The following is a 15,271-nucleotide window of genomic DNA, read 5'->3' on the forward strand; positions in this document are numbered from 1 at the left end:
TAATCTTAGAGTTCTGAAGTAGCAGAAGGGGCAGGAAAGAAGGCAAACAAGTGAGTCGAGGGACTGAATGTATGGCCAATGTAACAGCTAATCGGTTCAGTTGCTTCTTAGATCAGCATCCAATAATGACCAGAAACTTGTCCTGAAAATAATCCAGCATTCCAGCTAAGGGATTTATGTCGGTAGTATGTTATCTAAAACATACGGACCTGGAAAATTGAGATAGTTAATTGCTAGTGTAGCCATGGGATACATAGCTTCCAACTGAAAATTGTGCCTACTAGATGGGGCTACCCAACTACCATAAAATGGCTTTGAAACATCCGATAGCATTCTATTGACCGTTATTATTGTTTGAAATTGAATTATCACTTCATGTGTTCAAGCTGCTCGTTTTCCATTGCCTGCAGTTCGTAGTTTCTTCTTCAGAAGTTTATGACACGTTGTATCCTTATTTGAGTTCAGTTACTTCTGCTTCCATGAAGACTTGAAGAATCATTTGCGTTGTCGATTCTTGTTTTAAGTTTTGACCAATCTCTATTTCTTTACTGGTTTTTGGTCGATACGTACTTATGGCTACGTTTGGGAACACTGAACCAGAAGTAATTATTGCTTTTCGAAAATAGTGATAGGTGGAAGAATGTAAAATTTTACATCGATAAAATCAATGTAATTTTTACATCGATTATTGACGTATTTGAATTGATGAAATTTTACATCAATTATCAACCTAAAACTACACTCCATCCAAATGCACGCAAAACTGAATCACAATTTAATTTTATGTTGATAATAATTACATCCAAACGCATACAAAACCGAACGGATATAAAATTTACATCGGTTCTTCATTTACATCCCATCCAAATGCAGCCATATATGACTGGAAAAAAAAGTGGAAAGATGAAAAGCACTACCAACTTTCATGAATCCAATTACCTATTACGCTATGACAAGACTATGGTGTGTTTCGTCATTTATGGGCAAACAATCTTCGTAGGTTTGTAGTTTTTTTCTTATTCTCAAAGCTTCTTCAAACTCAAATCATGCATTTATACCAAAAGAATTAAAAAAAAAAAAACAAAAAAAAAAACTCAAATCATGACTCAGTAAATTGTTCAGTCTTGGAATTGGACCACTACTTCAATCGTGTCGTTTGTTGTTTGAGTTCAGTAAGCCAAATCCTGCCTTCTGCTGTGATCAAATTCTGATCGGTCATGCCTTCATTTATTATATACTTAACGCCATGTCTCATGATCACTCTTGTTGGATTGTGGGGTGAAAATGTAAAAGATGGAAACAAGCATAAAAGGATTTTGTGGGAGTAAGCAAGGAGAATGATATGAGAAACGATTAGCTGAATTTGATAGCTGTTTGACGGGCTATGGTGTGGAGCAAAATAATTGGACTCAAAGCCCGTAAAGCAGCTATCAAGTTCGCTAATCAGCTGTCGGATGATAAAATGCAATTACAGAAAGCTAACACTAGAAGGAAGATTTCATGCTTTCAACATATCCACCCCATGTGTAGTCAAATTGGTCTCACTCTCACCAATTACCATCACCAAGTCCTGAGTTCAAATCGACTGTTGACTGCTCTTGCGCAAAGGCACCTGGCAATATTTACCCTTATAAATTAACATCACACCAAATCCTGATGTCAAGAGGATGAATGATTGAGTGCTCTCGTGTAAACTGCAAATTACTTTTATACGTAAGAAGCTTTTTTCTCTTTCAGTGACACGCGATAAAATGCTCTTCACTAGCTTCTTGATAAGTCTTGTGCTTTGCTATATTTTGAGAAATCACTGAAATAGAACCTAAACAAATCACACGCAAATTAGGAAACAGTAGAACTATTTTGGTTATATAAATTAAAGATAAAAGGAAAAAAGAATGCTACATATGATTGCTTGACATTGATAACTTCCATTACCTGAACAAAAAGGAGCTTGGACACCACGGCTATGGATTTCCTCCTGCATCAGTCAGTGGGTTCCATGTGGTTGTGGGAATGTAGGCTTTACCTCTTTTCTTGTTTTTAGGGGTGCAATTAATCGATACATGTGCATGAAAAGAACAACTATGTAAAATAAGATGGGCTTCTGTTTTTAGACAGACAACTCTTCACACTGAAACATTAGCTCATTTTCAAATCTTTGCAATACAAACCGCTCCTCTGGTGTAATCATGTTAGTGACGCTGCATGTCTCATTGGAGAATGGCTTCCTACCGGTCCTTCCAGCACGATGAAGATAATCTATTGCAGACCTTGGCAAATCAAAGTTGTATATATGGGTTGTCTCTGGCAGGTCAACTCCTCTGGCTGCTATGTCTGTTGCAACTAGAATATAAGCCCCACAACTCCCACCTTGCCTCACCTCCTGCATTACAGTGACATTGACATAAAAAAGACAGCACAACTTTCTGCCTTGGGAAACAAGAAATTTGATTAAGGGACTGGTATAATGTGTACCCATGACAACGAAAGAATTAGCAAGATAGCCAGAGCTGAATCTCATTTTTAGAAATAAAAATTCAACTTCTGAACTATTATAGTTTAAAAGAATCAGGGCCATGTTGGTATTAATACTAGGTTTACTTGCCATAGAACTGAATGCTTACTGATAGAGTAGATGCTCTTAAATTGAAATTCATGTCTTCCTCTAGGAGAAGGATCTCTGAACATTCACCATAGGAAGTTTTCAGGAATTCGACTACACAGATCGTTGATGGAACATTTCCAGCCTTCTTTGACTTCTCTGACTACATAGAAATTTGCATTGCATAGTAAGTGCTGTTCTATGAGAGAGAGCATGCACTCATTCAATATAGTGCACAAAATATTATTACATGTAAACAGTTCCTTCAATACTCATTGGCACTAGGGCATGTCAAGATTTGAAATTTGATAACCTCCACATTTATGCCTTTTTCACTACCAAAAAAAAAGGAAGCAAGATTTTTATGACATTAAATAGGTTGTTGTCAATGGAGAGCCTTCCCCAGAAGCTGTTCTTTCCCTCCACATTTCTGCATGACCATTATCCAAGGAACATGGAAATAAACAGGAATTTAGGGACATATTTGAAAATGATATCTTCTGCATGGTTAGTGAGGGTAAGCTGTCTGATACTGATAAGACCCAGAAACTTGACACACAAATCTCAGACACAGCAGAATTCACACGACTAGAACATCAACAAAGGAACTGGTATTCATTCAGAAGAAAAGAAGAACATTAACAGTTGGTCAGTTCTTCAAGAGACCGCCGGCTCTCCCAATCACTCACAGTATTCTTCACTCAACAAAAGCCTCCCTCCCCCATTCCCCAAAGCTCCTTCTTATACTCTTCTTACAGCATAACTGACTCCCTCAATAAATGCCCAGCTGGCCAAGTTATAAATGCCCACACTCTTCTTATTCCTTACTGACATAGCTATAAATGCCTCAAGACTCTCCTTATTCCCTCCAGCCATAATTTCCCCCATGTTCAATTATTTTCCCCCTTAGCCGAAAGCTGACCTTTCCCCTTCCTGTCATACGTAAGGTTAATTGGGGGCCTATCAGATACATGGTTTATATTTGCCCTGCCACACTTCACGGGCAATATATTTACCACTTTAACAGGGAAACGAGTATGAGTAAAGTTTTGCCTTCTATAATTGTGAATTATAACTCAAGTTTAAGTTTTGTTTCATATCTATTTTGAAGAATGATTTTTATCCAATTAAGCATCACACGAGAGGGCACCATTCTGTCATTAATTGTAATCTATTTTACATCAACACCTTACCTTTTATTGGCGCAAGTCCCATCTGACACAGTTGAGTAATTAAGTTTCCCCCTTCCAGTGAGGTTTCTTTATTGAAACGTGACACTGAAGGAAGATACAGAACCTTCCGTTGTACTTATAGATAGTCCACCAACAGCACAAACATAATTATGCTCCTTGCCATTCCAAGTCTACAACCTAGTAGGATCTATATGCCCAACCAAGTTTCATGAGATGATTTATCCGTCTGTCCATGTCTTATATTGCACAACCAACCCAAAGAAAAAAGGATGAAAGGAAAAAGAGAATGATAAATAAAGATGTGTAAAGATCAGAAAGTTGCAGAAACAAATGATCATGGGTCAAGAGTTCACTAAAACTCGCACATGTTCCCCCCCCCAAGTATCTTCCTATCAAATATAATAATCTGGACTGAACTGTTGGGCATTTTATGTGGAAAACTAGAAATCAGAATTTTGAATTCACTTCTCAACGACCACTGGAAACATTCTTATTTTGATGAACAATTGATAGAGTTTAGAATGAGGCACAAACCTGTTCAGCAACAAAAATTATGCCACATTGAGGTGCATCTGTCTGTAATAAGCATAGCAAGGTTTGCAACTTTTCATTTCTGTGACAAATCTGTCATAGCAAAATACCCAACATGAAGAACCACAATAAATGTTATTTAGGTAAAAGAATTAAACAAATGAGTTCTAGAAGGAAATTTTCATGAGAAAATTTTGATGAATGCAGATTGGGCAATCCAACACCTTCAGGTATTGGGGGAGTTTTGAAGATGGCATTGGAATATATTAGCCATGTACTCAGGGCCAATAGGCATGGGAAATTCAGTAAGGGCAGAACTTATAGCAGCATTGCAAGGTCTTAGATTGGATCCTTGAACTACAACTTGGGTGGAAGGTGACTCAATGGTTGTGGTGTGTTGGTTAAAGAAAGGTTTAAAGTATTGATACACCCGATACGCACGTATTGGGTGTTTCAGTACTACAGAACATCATTCTTTTATTTATTTTTTCTCAAAATTGGTCAGGGGGTCAGTCTTAGGCCTGCCTACCCCCTGAAAATACCCAAAATCCCAAACCTTTTACATTTCGAGTATCAGTGGCTTGCTGATACAATATGATATGCCTAATTCTTTAAAGGATAAGGATATTGGTAATATACTTTAAACCTTGGGTTAAAGGAACAATGGCAAGGGTATTGGCACTATAGCAAGATTCTGGAGATTAGATGTCTAAAAGGGAGACAAATGCAACCTTTCCTTAAGCCAAAAGATCAGTAAACTGCTTGGATTACACACTTGTCAGGCAAGGAGTTGATAAGGAACAACTTTTTGGAGCTCTTTATATGTAGTATGATGTAAAATGCCATATGACGTGGAGGTTACAGCCAACCTACTTGTCAAAGGGATGCTGAAACAACCTATATTTAGACATGAGTTACATATGTAATAACAAAGGAAAAAATTAGAGCATAAAATTCAGAGGTTACCTGATGCTAGATGACAACAAAAAGTATACTGGAAAAAGGAAAAAAGAAAAAAAATGTAAATCCTCCACAAATCTAGTAGGCTATTCACAGCAAGGCCATTCTGTCACTGCTCATAGATAACCATCAAGTAGAACCAAAAACTGTGTGTATCAAATGTCCATGACCATCTAACTTAAGGTAGACACAGACCATAATTGGAATTGCGAGGGGGTGTTTAATTCCACATGTTTTTTGATTCTGCAATCCGGGTTCATTTTCCTAGAGAAATTCTGAAACTAGCAGATTTTAAACCTCCAACTCTGTGTTTTTGGTGGATCTAAAATTCTTAAGGTGATTACTAATTTGAACTCTGATTCCAATTCTACTCCAGTTATCCAATCAAAGCCTAATGATATTCTCTTGGATCCTCAAAGTGAAATAAAGAACAGGAATGAAATCCAAATGCAGGAATTAGTTCTAGTGAGAAAGCTCTAAATACATGGAAAATATAAAGGCATTTTTCAGGAATAATCCTGTTTTATAAAACCAGTGCTAAGCTAAAACGGGCGGTTGTGATCATCTGACTAGGTGATTTTTGGAATTTTCTCCCTACATGGGATCCCATTGCATGTTTGTCTTTTTGTCTTCCCTGTGAGCACGTGCTCCATCTTTATCAGTATACTGATCATCCTTAAGCAGATTGCTTTAAGGGCAAAAGAAAAAGGGAAAAAAGGGAGAAAACTATCATATTTAATTTCAATTATAAGGTTACATTTAATTTCATGAGAAGTATCATAGATGTGGATCTTTCTCACCACAAATCTGTGATGCAAGCATGAAGGCATTGGCTCAACTGGATTTACATGGACATGAACCACACTGCTCTGTCAAATAGAAATGAAAATACAAGATATGTAACCATTTTCACATTATTAATTGCACTAAAGATATTGCCAAAATAGTGACTTCATCAACAAACCTTTGTCCATTTCTGCTGTATGCAATCATACAGAAAGCGCTTGTGCTGGGGGATGGATGCACTGGCAAAAACAGTCTGGCGGTTATTGATGGATGAGTATGACGTCAACAGTTTCTTAAGAGATTGCACATGTCTTGATGAATTGAACATGCAATCGACCTAATCAAAATGGAAAGTTTCATGTGTCAAAATCTTAATGGAGAAGCCCACACCTACCTATCTATCTTAAGTGCATACCCCAACATTTCTTTTGTTTTTTCTTTCCTTTTGATAAGGCACTAACAAGAGAACAAAAATAAGTATAAAATACATTCTCACTTAGAAAGAAGGAAACAAACAAGACAATGTATACACTCAAATAAGTTAGCCTTATTAATAAACAAAAGCATCAATTCATGAACAAACATTTAAATAATAGCATGACATCCTTAAGAGCACTAAAATAATTCATTTCAATGTACAAACCTTAAGCCAAATTTGAGGCATCCTAAAACTAGGAATTTCGATGATGTATTTCTTGATAAAATGCCTCAGCCTTTTATCCACATTGGGTGGGGGAAGCTGACTGATAACATATCCTAACATATCCACATGGTATCTTTAAGTGAACACAGAGTTTTGGGAATTAAGAAGCACAAGTATACCACATTAACCCCAAAGCAAAGCAAGTAAATCAGTTGAAAATGTATACTGTTCTAACAAGAGAATTACATGTGAAAAAGATGATGGGAAAGTAAATCAATTACCTCATCAATTACCAGGACCCTCATTGTTTCAAGTGTGAAAATCTTCTTCTCAATCATTTGACACAAACTGGCCATGGTTGCAACAACTATTGTAGGAGGCTCTGCCTGAAAGAATCATTAAAACATGCAGAATCAGCAGAGCTAAGTCCTTTTTTTCCAACACTTTTTGTTACAAAAGAGCATGACTAGCCACAAGAAGAAACAGTAAAGAAAGCAAAAAGTAAAAGAAAGTTAATTGTGAGGACAAAAGAGCAAGCTGTTGTTGATAGAAGAACCTTATGACCTTTTAAACTATCTATTCCATTGGTAGTTTTAAATTGAGAACAACAAAAATCTTGCATGCTACACTTTTCCTTGAATAACAAAAGAATGGGCCTAGGGGCAAGTAGATAAATCCAATGGGCATTCACAATATAGGTCTGTTAGTACTGAGCAACTGAAAACAGTTCTCTATAACAGCTATCCTCAATGCATACTCATGATGGATTTCCATCAGAATATATTTATAATCTGTAAATATTTTCTCAGTTTTGGCAACACTATCTTGAAAGGTATAATAAGTACTCCACCAAGACCCTCTAGGAACTAAACATATTACCTTTAAAACATTCACAAAAGTTGTTAAAAAAGATATATTATTTTCTGATAAATTATGCATACATCCAATTTTTTTATTAGTAACTTAAACTTCTTTATTAATTTATATGAAAAAAGTAAGTTATATACAAGGAGTATGCCAAACATCTCAAAGTATTAGGCTAGCCTTGCTACCTAAGTTGAATTCCTTTCCCTTTTGAATCTACACCATCACCATTTCCCCTAGTAATGATTCCCCAATAAAGGTGCATTCCATTGACTCCTAATATAGCCAAGCCATCTGCCATACTGTTGCATGATCACTGAACCCACGTGAATGTAGCTCGCAAGTCTCTGGCTAGATGTATGACCTCTCTCATAACATGTCTTTATTGCCATGGCCCCATGCAGCTGTTTCTAAGCCATCGCACTACCACCTTTGGGTCCCCCTCTAGGCCTCTTACCAACAACTGGTTGTAGTTGTCGTCTTTCCCTATTCTAAGATATTGGAGTAAAGCCAATATTTCTGCTCTTATTGAGTTCCCATACCCTATTAGACTTGAAAATAATGTCACAACTGTAACATCAAAGTATCTAAAAACACCTGCAGCCATCAAAGTTTAACTAGAGGTGGTTTGCTGGAGAGGACCATAATGGAGGCATCAAGCTGTTGGCAGCAAGTAGAGATGGATGATGAAGCCATATAATCCAAAATGTGCTTACTCCAAAAGCCAACAAGATGCAGCTTCAATAACTCTTTGTAGATCTACATGATGATTACTAATCTTTTTGAACCAATAATGTGAAATTTCTTATGAAACCGTGTTATGATGTCATCACTTTTGTACATGGAATATGATTAACATCTGATCAAACAAATAGCATTTATAACGTACTTAAGTGAGGCACAAGAGTGGAATCATCCAGAAACTGCTTCTATTATAAAATTTTCATACAAGATGTCCAGAGAAGTTCCAAAATATCTAACTACTGGGTGTTGAACCTCATCATATAAAGTCCTTAATATGCCAGAATACAGGCGTTTGCCAATAGCAAGCCTTCTTTCTTATATTGGTAGGATAACAAGAATGAAATAAGTTCAAATAGATTTGTGGCACCTTTAGCCAATTCTTATGTCTTCTCAACATCCCTCCATCTAAAAGAGCCATGACTGTACAATTCTTCTGCTCTGGTCCAGTTTCCACAGGCTTTGCAGCCAACATCCGAGCAACTTTTGTAACCTTTTTAAAGTGCCAAAGATAACGATTAGCATAATATTAGATGCACATTGCAGTCTTAACAACATTAAGTAATTGATTTCGAATGATAGAGAATTAAATACAATATTGTAAGCGGTATAAACATCATTCTTACTTGCATGCCAAGTTCTCTAGTTGGCACCACTATCAGTGCTTGCACAGCAGATCTTTTAACATTTATAACTGAAAAAATTAGTAGGAGGTACGCCAGTGTTTTCCCAGAACCTGTCTAGAGGACCAAATAAATTGAGCTTTAGCTTTCTTGCCACTGGATTAGGGGCCTTAACTATTGTTACATATGCAAAAAATACATATAACTAAAAGATACCATAGGTTCTGAGGTCAGAGAATGGATCAACAAAATAGCTGTTATCCTCATCTTCCCCAAAAGTTAAGAAGGTTAAAGGTTCTAAAAATGGGAGCAAAAAAAAAAAAAAAAGAAAAAGATGGATTAAGAAGTGTTTTGTTAAGGAACATCACGGTATAATTAGGCTGTGTATTTTTTATTAACAGTGAATTTGTGAACATAGGAAATGAGAAGTGTCTCCCACTAAAAGGCATAAATTTAGATTTAACAGATCTTCTATAAACCATGAAAATATAGTGAATGAAGTTGTTCGCAAATATCACGTAGCATTCAGTTCAAACGCATTAAGCAACCTGAGCATGAAGAACGCAATCTTGTCCAGATAGTAGAATAGGTAAAGATTGCCGCTGCACATTTGTTGGTATAACAAATCCAATCTCTTCCGCTCTGCAGAAAATAAGAGATATCTTATCAATATTCGTTTAATAGCCAACATCTCTATGCATTTCCAGCACAAGTAACAAAAATTATCATCAAACATCAAACAACATTTGTGACCACGAATAGACATGTGGCAAATAAATGATGCAACCGCATTTCACTTGTAGTTTCTAATACATAAGCGAAGTCAAACTTGTCTACTCGGTCGAATTCACAATAAAGATTGAATTATCCCAATGAATTCTGTAATTAGCAAGAAAATTCGAAAAGAAAAGGCACTAAAAGTTATTGTTTTAGAAGCATTCACCTGCGCAGTATATGCTCTGGAACACGACCTTCACAGATTTCTCGCAGCGTCGAAGTTCTGTCCGCAATCTCAGCTGTACAGTTAATGGCGGTTGTAAATCTAAAGCTAGGGTTCTGTGATCGAGAAAGCAGACGGGGATGACTGGTTTTCCGATATGAAATCCATGTAAGAGAAGGAAGCCGAGTAGCAGAGAAGGAGAAGCAAGCCATGGAAGAGCGGAAAAAGGAGCAGAGTAAGATTAAAATGTTCGCCAAGTAATTCTTTTGGCATCAGATAATATGAACCGGTCCAAAAATGGGTCCCAATTAATCGGATGGTCGTGATTAACTGATTATCCCGCTATAAGCATATCCGGTGGGACTCAGAGCACAAAAATGGTCCCAGTGGCATCGCCGGCTAAATTGCGCATGGATGGTGATGGGGTGTTATCAGGCGCACAGTACATATATGGCCAAAGGGTATAGTGTGATCGTCAACGGTCGGGCGTCGGACCCATTTTGACATTTTCTTTTCAGTGGTTTGTTGATGTATTTTTATAATTTATTAAAGTATTTATAGTGTTTCTAAGCATATCTATGGGTATCTTAGTTTTTCTCCGCATATGTATCAAATGTGTATTCCAATACACCTCTTAAAATTGCGTTTTCCATACAATTGGCATTTTCTAATACTTTGAATCTTGCTATCCCTATAGTTTCCGAAAATTACCATTGTTATTATATCGTAACGGAATATGTGAAATGTCCGTTTTTCCCTTGAGTCAAAAACCCATGCTACCCTTAACTCTCTCACTCTCTCCCTACGAAGACACCATTTTTTGCAGCGGTAGGCCTAGACAAGCCCACCAAGATCGTTGTCGACAATACATCAGATCAAGTAGTTAGAAATATATCCTCTCCCAAGGGTGGGTGCGATTGTCAGGCAACTCTGTTCTGTGTTCGATGTCCATGGAGTAGATCCGGATTCAATAATGACTGAAGCACCTCTCTTTTGGCAGGATGACCTCAGCGATTCTAATGGTTCCCTTGTGACACTAGGGAAGAGAATGAGAGGGAGAGGGCCAAGAAATGAGAGTTCAACGAGGCGTGCCTTAGTCTGAACATAGCTTTTGGCGAACCTAAAAACCCCACTCCCTTTGACCATTGGCATCTCTTTGATGTTGGAGAAAATAGGGTTTCTCCCAAGAATACTCAGATGTGGAGCCTGAGATCATCCAACGAGGTCAAGGGGTTTTCCAGAGATCGTCGTAGGTGGAGGGGTTTGGTTCAAAGATGAACATATCGGTGTTGAAGTAGAGGGTCCAACTCCACTGTGATGAATAGAGGTGTAAATTGGGCCGTGTCAGCATGGCCCGTGGGTGGCTCGTGGGCCATCACGGGCCATGCTGCCCTTCCCAGTGAAAATTTTGGGGGTCGGCTTGGCATGACCCACGGCCTGGGTCATTCCATGTCGTGCCAGGCCTGGCATGGCCCACAGACTGTCATGCTAGGCTGATTCAAATTCATTCCAGGCCGGGCCAAAGGCGGCACGACCCGATTTACACCTCTAGTGATGAACGAAGGAGACGTGTTCTGCATCCATGATTAGGCCCATGGAGTTCTTTGGGTTCACCACATTGGCCCAAAAAAACTGACCCCAAATCCTGATGGGGACCAGCTCCATCCTCCACACCATGGCTCACCGTTCGCTGCTGCGAGAGGAAGGTCCTCACCTCGCTTTGAAGTTGCAACGGTGGGGCTGTGAACTGGTTCAAGAGCTGAGAAAAACGTTGGAAGCTCCAAAACGATGCCCGTTCCATTGATCCTTATGGTATTTATATACATACGGTGGAGGAGTTCCTTGCTCCCCATGACTTTCTAAAACAAAGTTCCTAGTCTAGAAAGGAAAGAGACTTCCTATATAGACCAAAGACTTCCTATACAGATTGGTATAGGTACAAATGACTTTCAAATCGGGACTCTCGCGAGTCTTCTTATCTTCGTCCAATACTCCTCCTCAAGGTGGTGCATGAGGATTGCGAATGCCCAACTTGGGAAGGAAGGAACCAAACTGTTGTTGTCCAAGGGCCTTGGTGAAAATATCGACAAGTTGTTCACTAGTATGGACATAGGCAGGTGCAATAGTGTCGGCTTGGAGCTCATTGCGAATGAAGTGACAATCAACTTCAATATGTTTGGTCCGCTCATGGAAAACAATGTTCACAACAATGTGCAAAGCAACCTGATTATCACAAAACAGGCGTATAGGTTGAGGATGAGAGATACCCAAAGATGATAGCAGACCTTTTAGCCACTTCACAACTGGTAGTAGCCATTGACCGGTATTCAGCCTTGACAGAGGAACGAGAGATAGTATGTTGTTTCTTGGTTTTCCAGGAGATGGGGGAATGTCCGAACATGATAAAATACCCAATAAGAGAGCGATGAGTGAGAGAGCAACTCGCCTAGTCGGAATCACAGTAGGCATATAATTGCAGATCACTATCAGAGCGCAAAAATATTCCTTGACCAGGATGTCCTTTCAGATAACGAACCACACGCAAGGCCGTATCCCAATGATCAACTCGAGGACTCTGCATAAATTGAGCTAGGACATGGACACAATAACTGAGCTTTGGCCGTGTAATGGTTAAATAAATCAAACGGCCCACAAGACGTCGATACCGTTCCGGGTCATCCAGGAGCTTGCCATAGGCAATGGGCAAGTTTATGATTCTGAGTAATAGGAAGGTGAGTAGGTTTGGATCCCAACAAGCCAGCTTCTGTAATATTGAGTGCATATTTTTTTTGGCAAAGAAATATCCCTGACAATCCACGAGTCACTTCGATGCCCAAAAAATATTTAAGAACATCCAAGTCCTTCATGCGAAAACACCAGTTCATATACTGTTTAAATTTGCGTATGAACTCCGGGTTATTCCCACCAATGATTAAGTCATCAACATAAACCAGGGCGTGCAAGACAACCCCATCCTTGCGATACATAAATAAGGAATAATCGAAATAAGACTGTTCAAACCCAAAAGTTTTCAAGGTAGCACCTAACTTAGAGAACTAGTTCTGGGGAGCTTACCGCAGACCATACAAAGATTTCCGGAGTTTGCATACATTTCCAGTCCTGGAGGCCGAAAAACCTAGAGGAGGTTTCATATAGACCTCCTCATGGAGATCACCGTGCAGAAAGGCATTGTGGGCATCCATCTGATGCAATTCCCAATGTTGGGCCGCAACAACTGCTAGAAAGGTTCGAACTGTGATCATTTTAGCCACAGGGGCAAAGGTCTCATTGTAATCAAGACCTTCAACTTGAGTGTTGCCCAGGACTACCAACCGTACTTTAAATCTTTCAATGGATCCATCAGAGTTGTACTTGATTTTATAGACCCATTTACACCTGATTGCCTTTTTTTCCAGTTGGGAGGTCTTCCAAGGTCCATGTCCCATTGTCTTCCAAAGCCTGTATCTCTTGGCGCATAGCCTCACGCCACTGAGCATCAGTTATTGCCTCAGAGAAATGAGTAGGTTCTCGGCCTGCAGTAACAGCTGCCAAGAAATGTCTGTGTTTCATAGAAAAATTATCATACATCACATAATTAGTTATGGGATAAGGAGTACCTGAGGACTGAGATGATGCGGGAGAAACAACGGAGGGGTCTAAACAATGAGCAGAGTGTGTGACAAAGTCTTGTAAATAGCTGGGGGGCCGCTTTTCTCGATGTCCGCAGCCTAATAACTCTGTGGTGGGCTGAGAAACAGATGGAGTTTCATTATTTCTGCAAGCTACATGGCTCCTTGTCTCATCAAGATGACTTGCCTCCTCATCATTACTCATGTTTTGATGTCCTTCTTCATTGATTTGTCGCTCCCCCTGACTTCTATATGAGGTGACTCAGATACCATGTCAGGAGGAGTGGCCCAAGGCAACCCAACATTTTCTTTGGCTACGGGAGGACTGGTTACTGAGGGTTGATGTTCCGGAGTGATACAGGGAAACTCGGCTTCATTAAACACCACGTCTCGTGAGATGAAGTAATCACCAGATTCAAGATCGTATAATTTCCATCCCTTTTTCCCAAAAGGATACCCAACAAAGACACATTTCCTACTCATAGCGGCAAATTTGTCACGGTCCCGAGTATTAGAAAAACACAAGCAACCAAAAACTCTAAGATGTTTATAAGAAGGACTTTGTCCAAACAACATCTCGTAAGGTGTTTTACCACCAAGAAGGGTCGAAGGTGTTCGGTTAATCAAGTACCCTGCGGTCAAAACACACTCTCCCCAGAAGCTGATCAAAAGATGTGCTTGAAACCTTAGTGCTCTCACCACATTCAAAATATGACGATACTTTCTCTCTACACGACCATTTTGTTGTGTTGTTCCAACACAAGAAGATTGAAACAAAATTCCCTGTTCATCAAAATATGATTTCAAGGATTTAAACTCTGTGCCATTATCACTCATTACCACCTTATCTTTCTTATTAAATTGTCGTTCGATCATTGCACAGAAATTCTTGAGTGTTCGACCAACTTCACTCTTTTCAGCCAACAAATAAATCCAAACTGGTCGAGAATAATCGTCAACAATTGTAAAAAAGTATGCAACACCACAAGATGCTGGTACTCTATAAGCCCCCCATAGGTCACAATGAATTAATGCAAAACAATCAATCGCCTTATTACTGCTTTGAATAAAGACATCTCTAGTTTGCTTCGCCTTCAAACAAACATCATAGGTTTTATTCCTACTATTACCAATACTAAAAAGTAAGTTCACCGTCTGATAAGAAGGGTGTCCCAATCTTCGATGCCACAAACAGCATGATCCAATTCCATATGTCTTGTAGGCTTGAACCGGCGCCACACCCTTGAAGACATAGACCCCATCAAGCTGTTCACCCGCACCAATCAGAGTCCTTGAGATGCGGTCCTGTATCACACACAACTTATTAGTAAACGTAATAATATAATCTGTGTCATGAAGTAACCGACCTATTGACAACAAATTACAATTGAGTTTTGGGACATATAATATGTGCAACAATTTAAAATTATTTCCAAGTTCAATGGTGCCTTGTTTCACGGCCTCGGTGTGCGCACCATTGGGTAACCTAATAGGGCAAGGTGCAACATCATAGGTGTCGACGAACACATTTAAATTCCCTGTCATGTGATGTGACGCCTCAGAGTCAACAATCCATTCAGTGGAGTAAGTCTTACTAGAGAGTTTTTCATTAGTCCTGGTTTTATAAGCATCAAACATGCTTACAAGAGTCTACCATTACTCGTCATTAAGCCCGTTTAGTTTGGTCCTGTCTCCGTCAGTTACGGATGCATTAACAGCCACTTCACGCCCTGTCGATGACTGAGCAGCATGAGTTTTT

The 15,271-nt window shown here is 39.1% G+C and overlaps 2 protein-coding genes across 4 annotated transcripts; both read right to left on the reverse strand.

Annotated features, from left to right (window-relative positions):
• Window positions 1-1,485: 1,485 nt before the first annotated feature.
• On the reverse strand, window positions 1,486-10,141 carry LOC148879325 (P-loop containing nucleoside triphosphate hydrolases superfamily protein). 3 transcript variants are annotated; one of them, XM_088960838.1, is made up of 11 exons: window positions 9,887-10,141; window positions 9,492-9,585; window positions 8,947-9,060; window positions 8,691-8,813; window positions 6,997-7,101; window positions 6,251-6,409; window positions 6,087-6,155; window positions 4,330-4,419; window positions 2,625-2,765; window positions 1,936-2,383; window positions 1,486-1,819 (listed from the first exon to the last, which is right to left on the reverse strand). In XM_088960838.1, the coding sequence occupies exons 1-10, from the start codon at window positions 10,093-10,095 to the stop codon at window positions 2,111-2,113; spliced, it is 1,377 nt and encodes a 458-aa protein (XP_088816964.1). In that variant the 5' UTR covers window positions 10,096-10,141; the 3' UTR covers window positions 1,486-1,819; window positions 1,936-2,110. The 3 variants fall into 3 exon arrangements, with proteins under 3 accessions (XP_088816964.1, XP_088816966.1, XP_088816965.1); XM_088960840.1 differs by having other exon boundaries at window positions 8,947-9,056; window positions 9,887-10,138; XM_088960839.1 differs by lacking the exon at window positions 6,087-6,155.
• A 1,740-nt stretch (window positions 10,142-11,881) lies between these two features.
• LOC148879326 (uncharacterized) lies at window positions 11,882-13,717 on the reverse strand. Its single transcript, XM_088974162.1, has 4 exons — window positions 13,501-13,717; window positions 13,288-13,416; window positions 12,959-13,208; window positions 11,882-12,329 (listed from the first exon to the last, which is right to left on the reverse strand). Exons 1-4 carry the CDS (start codon window positions 13,715-13,717, stop codon window positions 11,882-11,884), a joined length of 1,044 nt encoding a protein of 347 aa, XP_088830288.1.
• Window positions 13,718-15,271: the final 1,554 nt, after the last annotated feature.

Source organism: Nelumbo lutea, chromosome 1 (genome assembly GCF_056320005.1).
Source record: "Nelumbo lutea isolate HS-2025 chromosome 1, American lotus-T2T, whole genome shotgun sequence".
NCBI lineage: Eukaryota > Viridiplantae > Streptophyta > Magnoliopsida > Proteales > Nelumbonaceae > Nelumbo > Nelumbo lutea.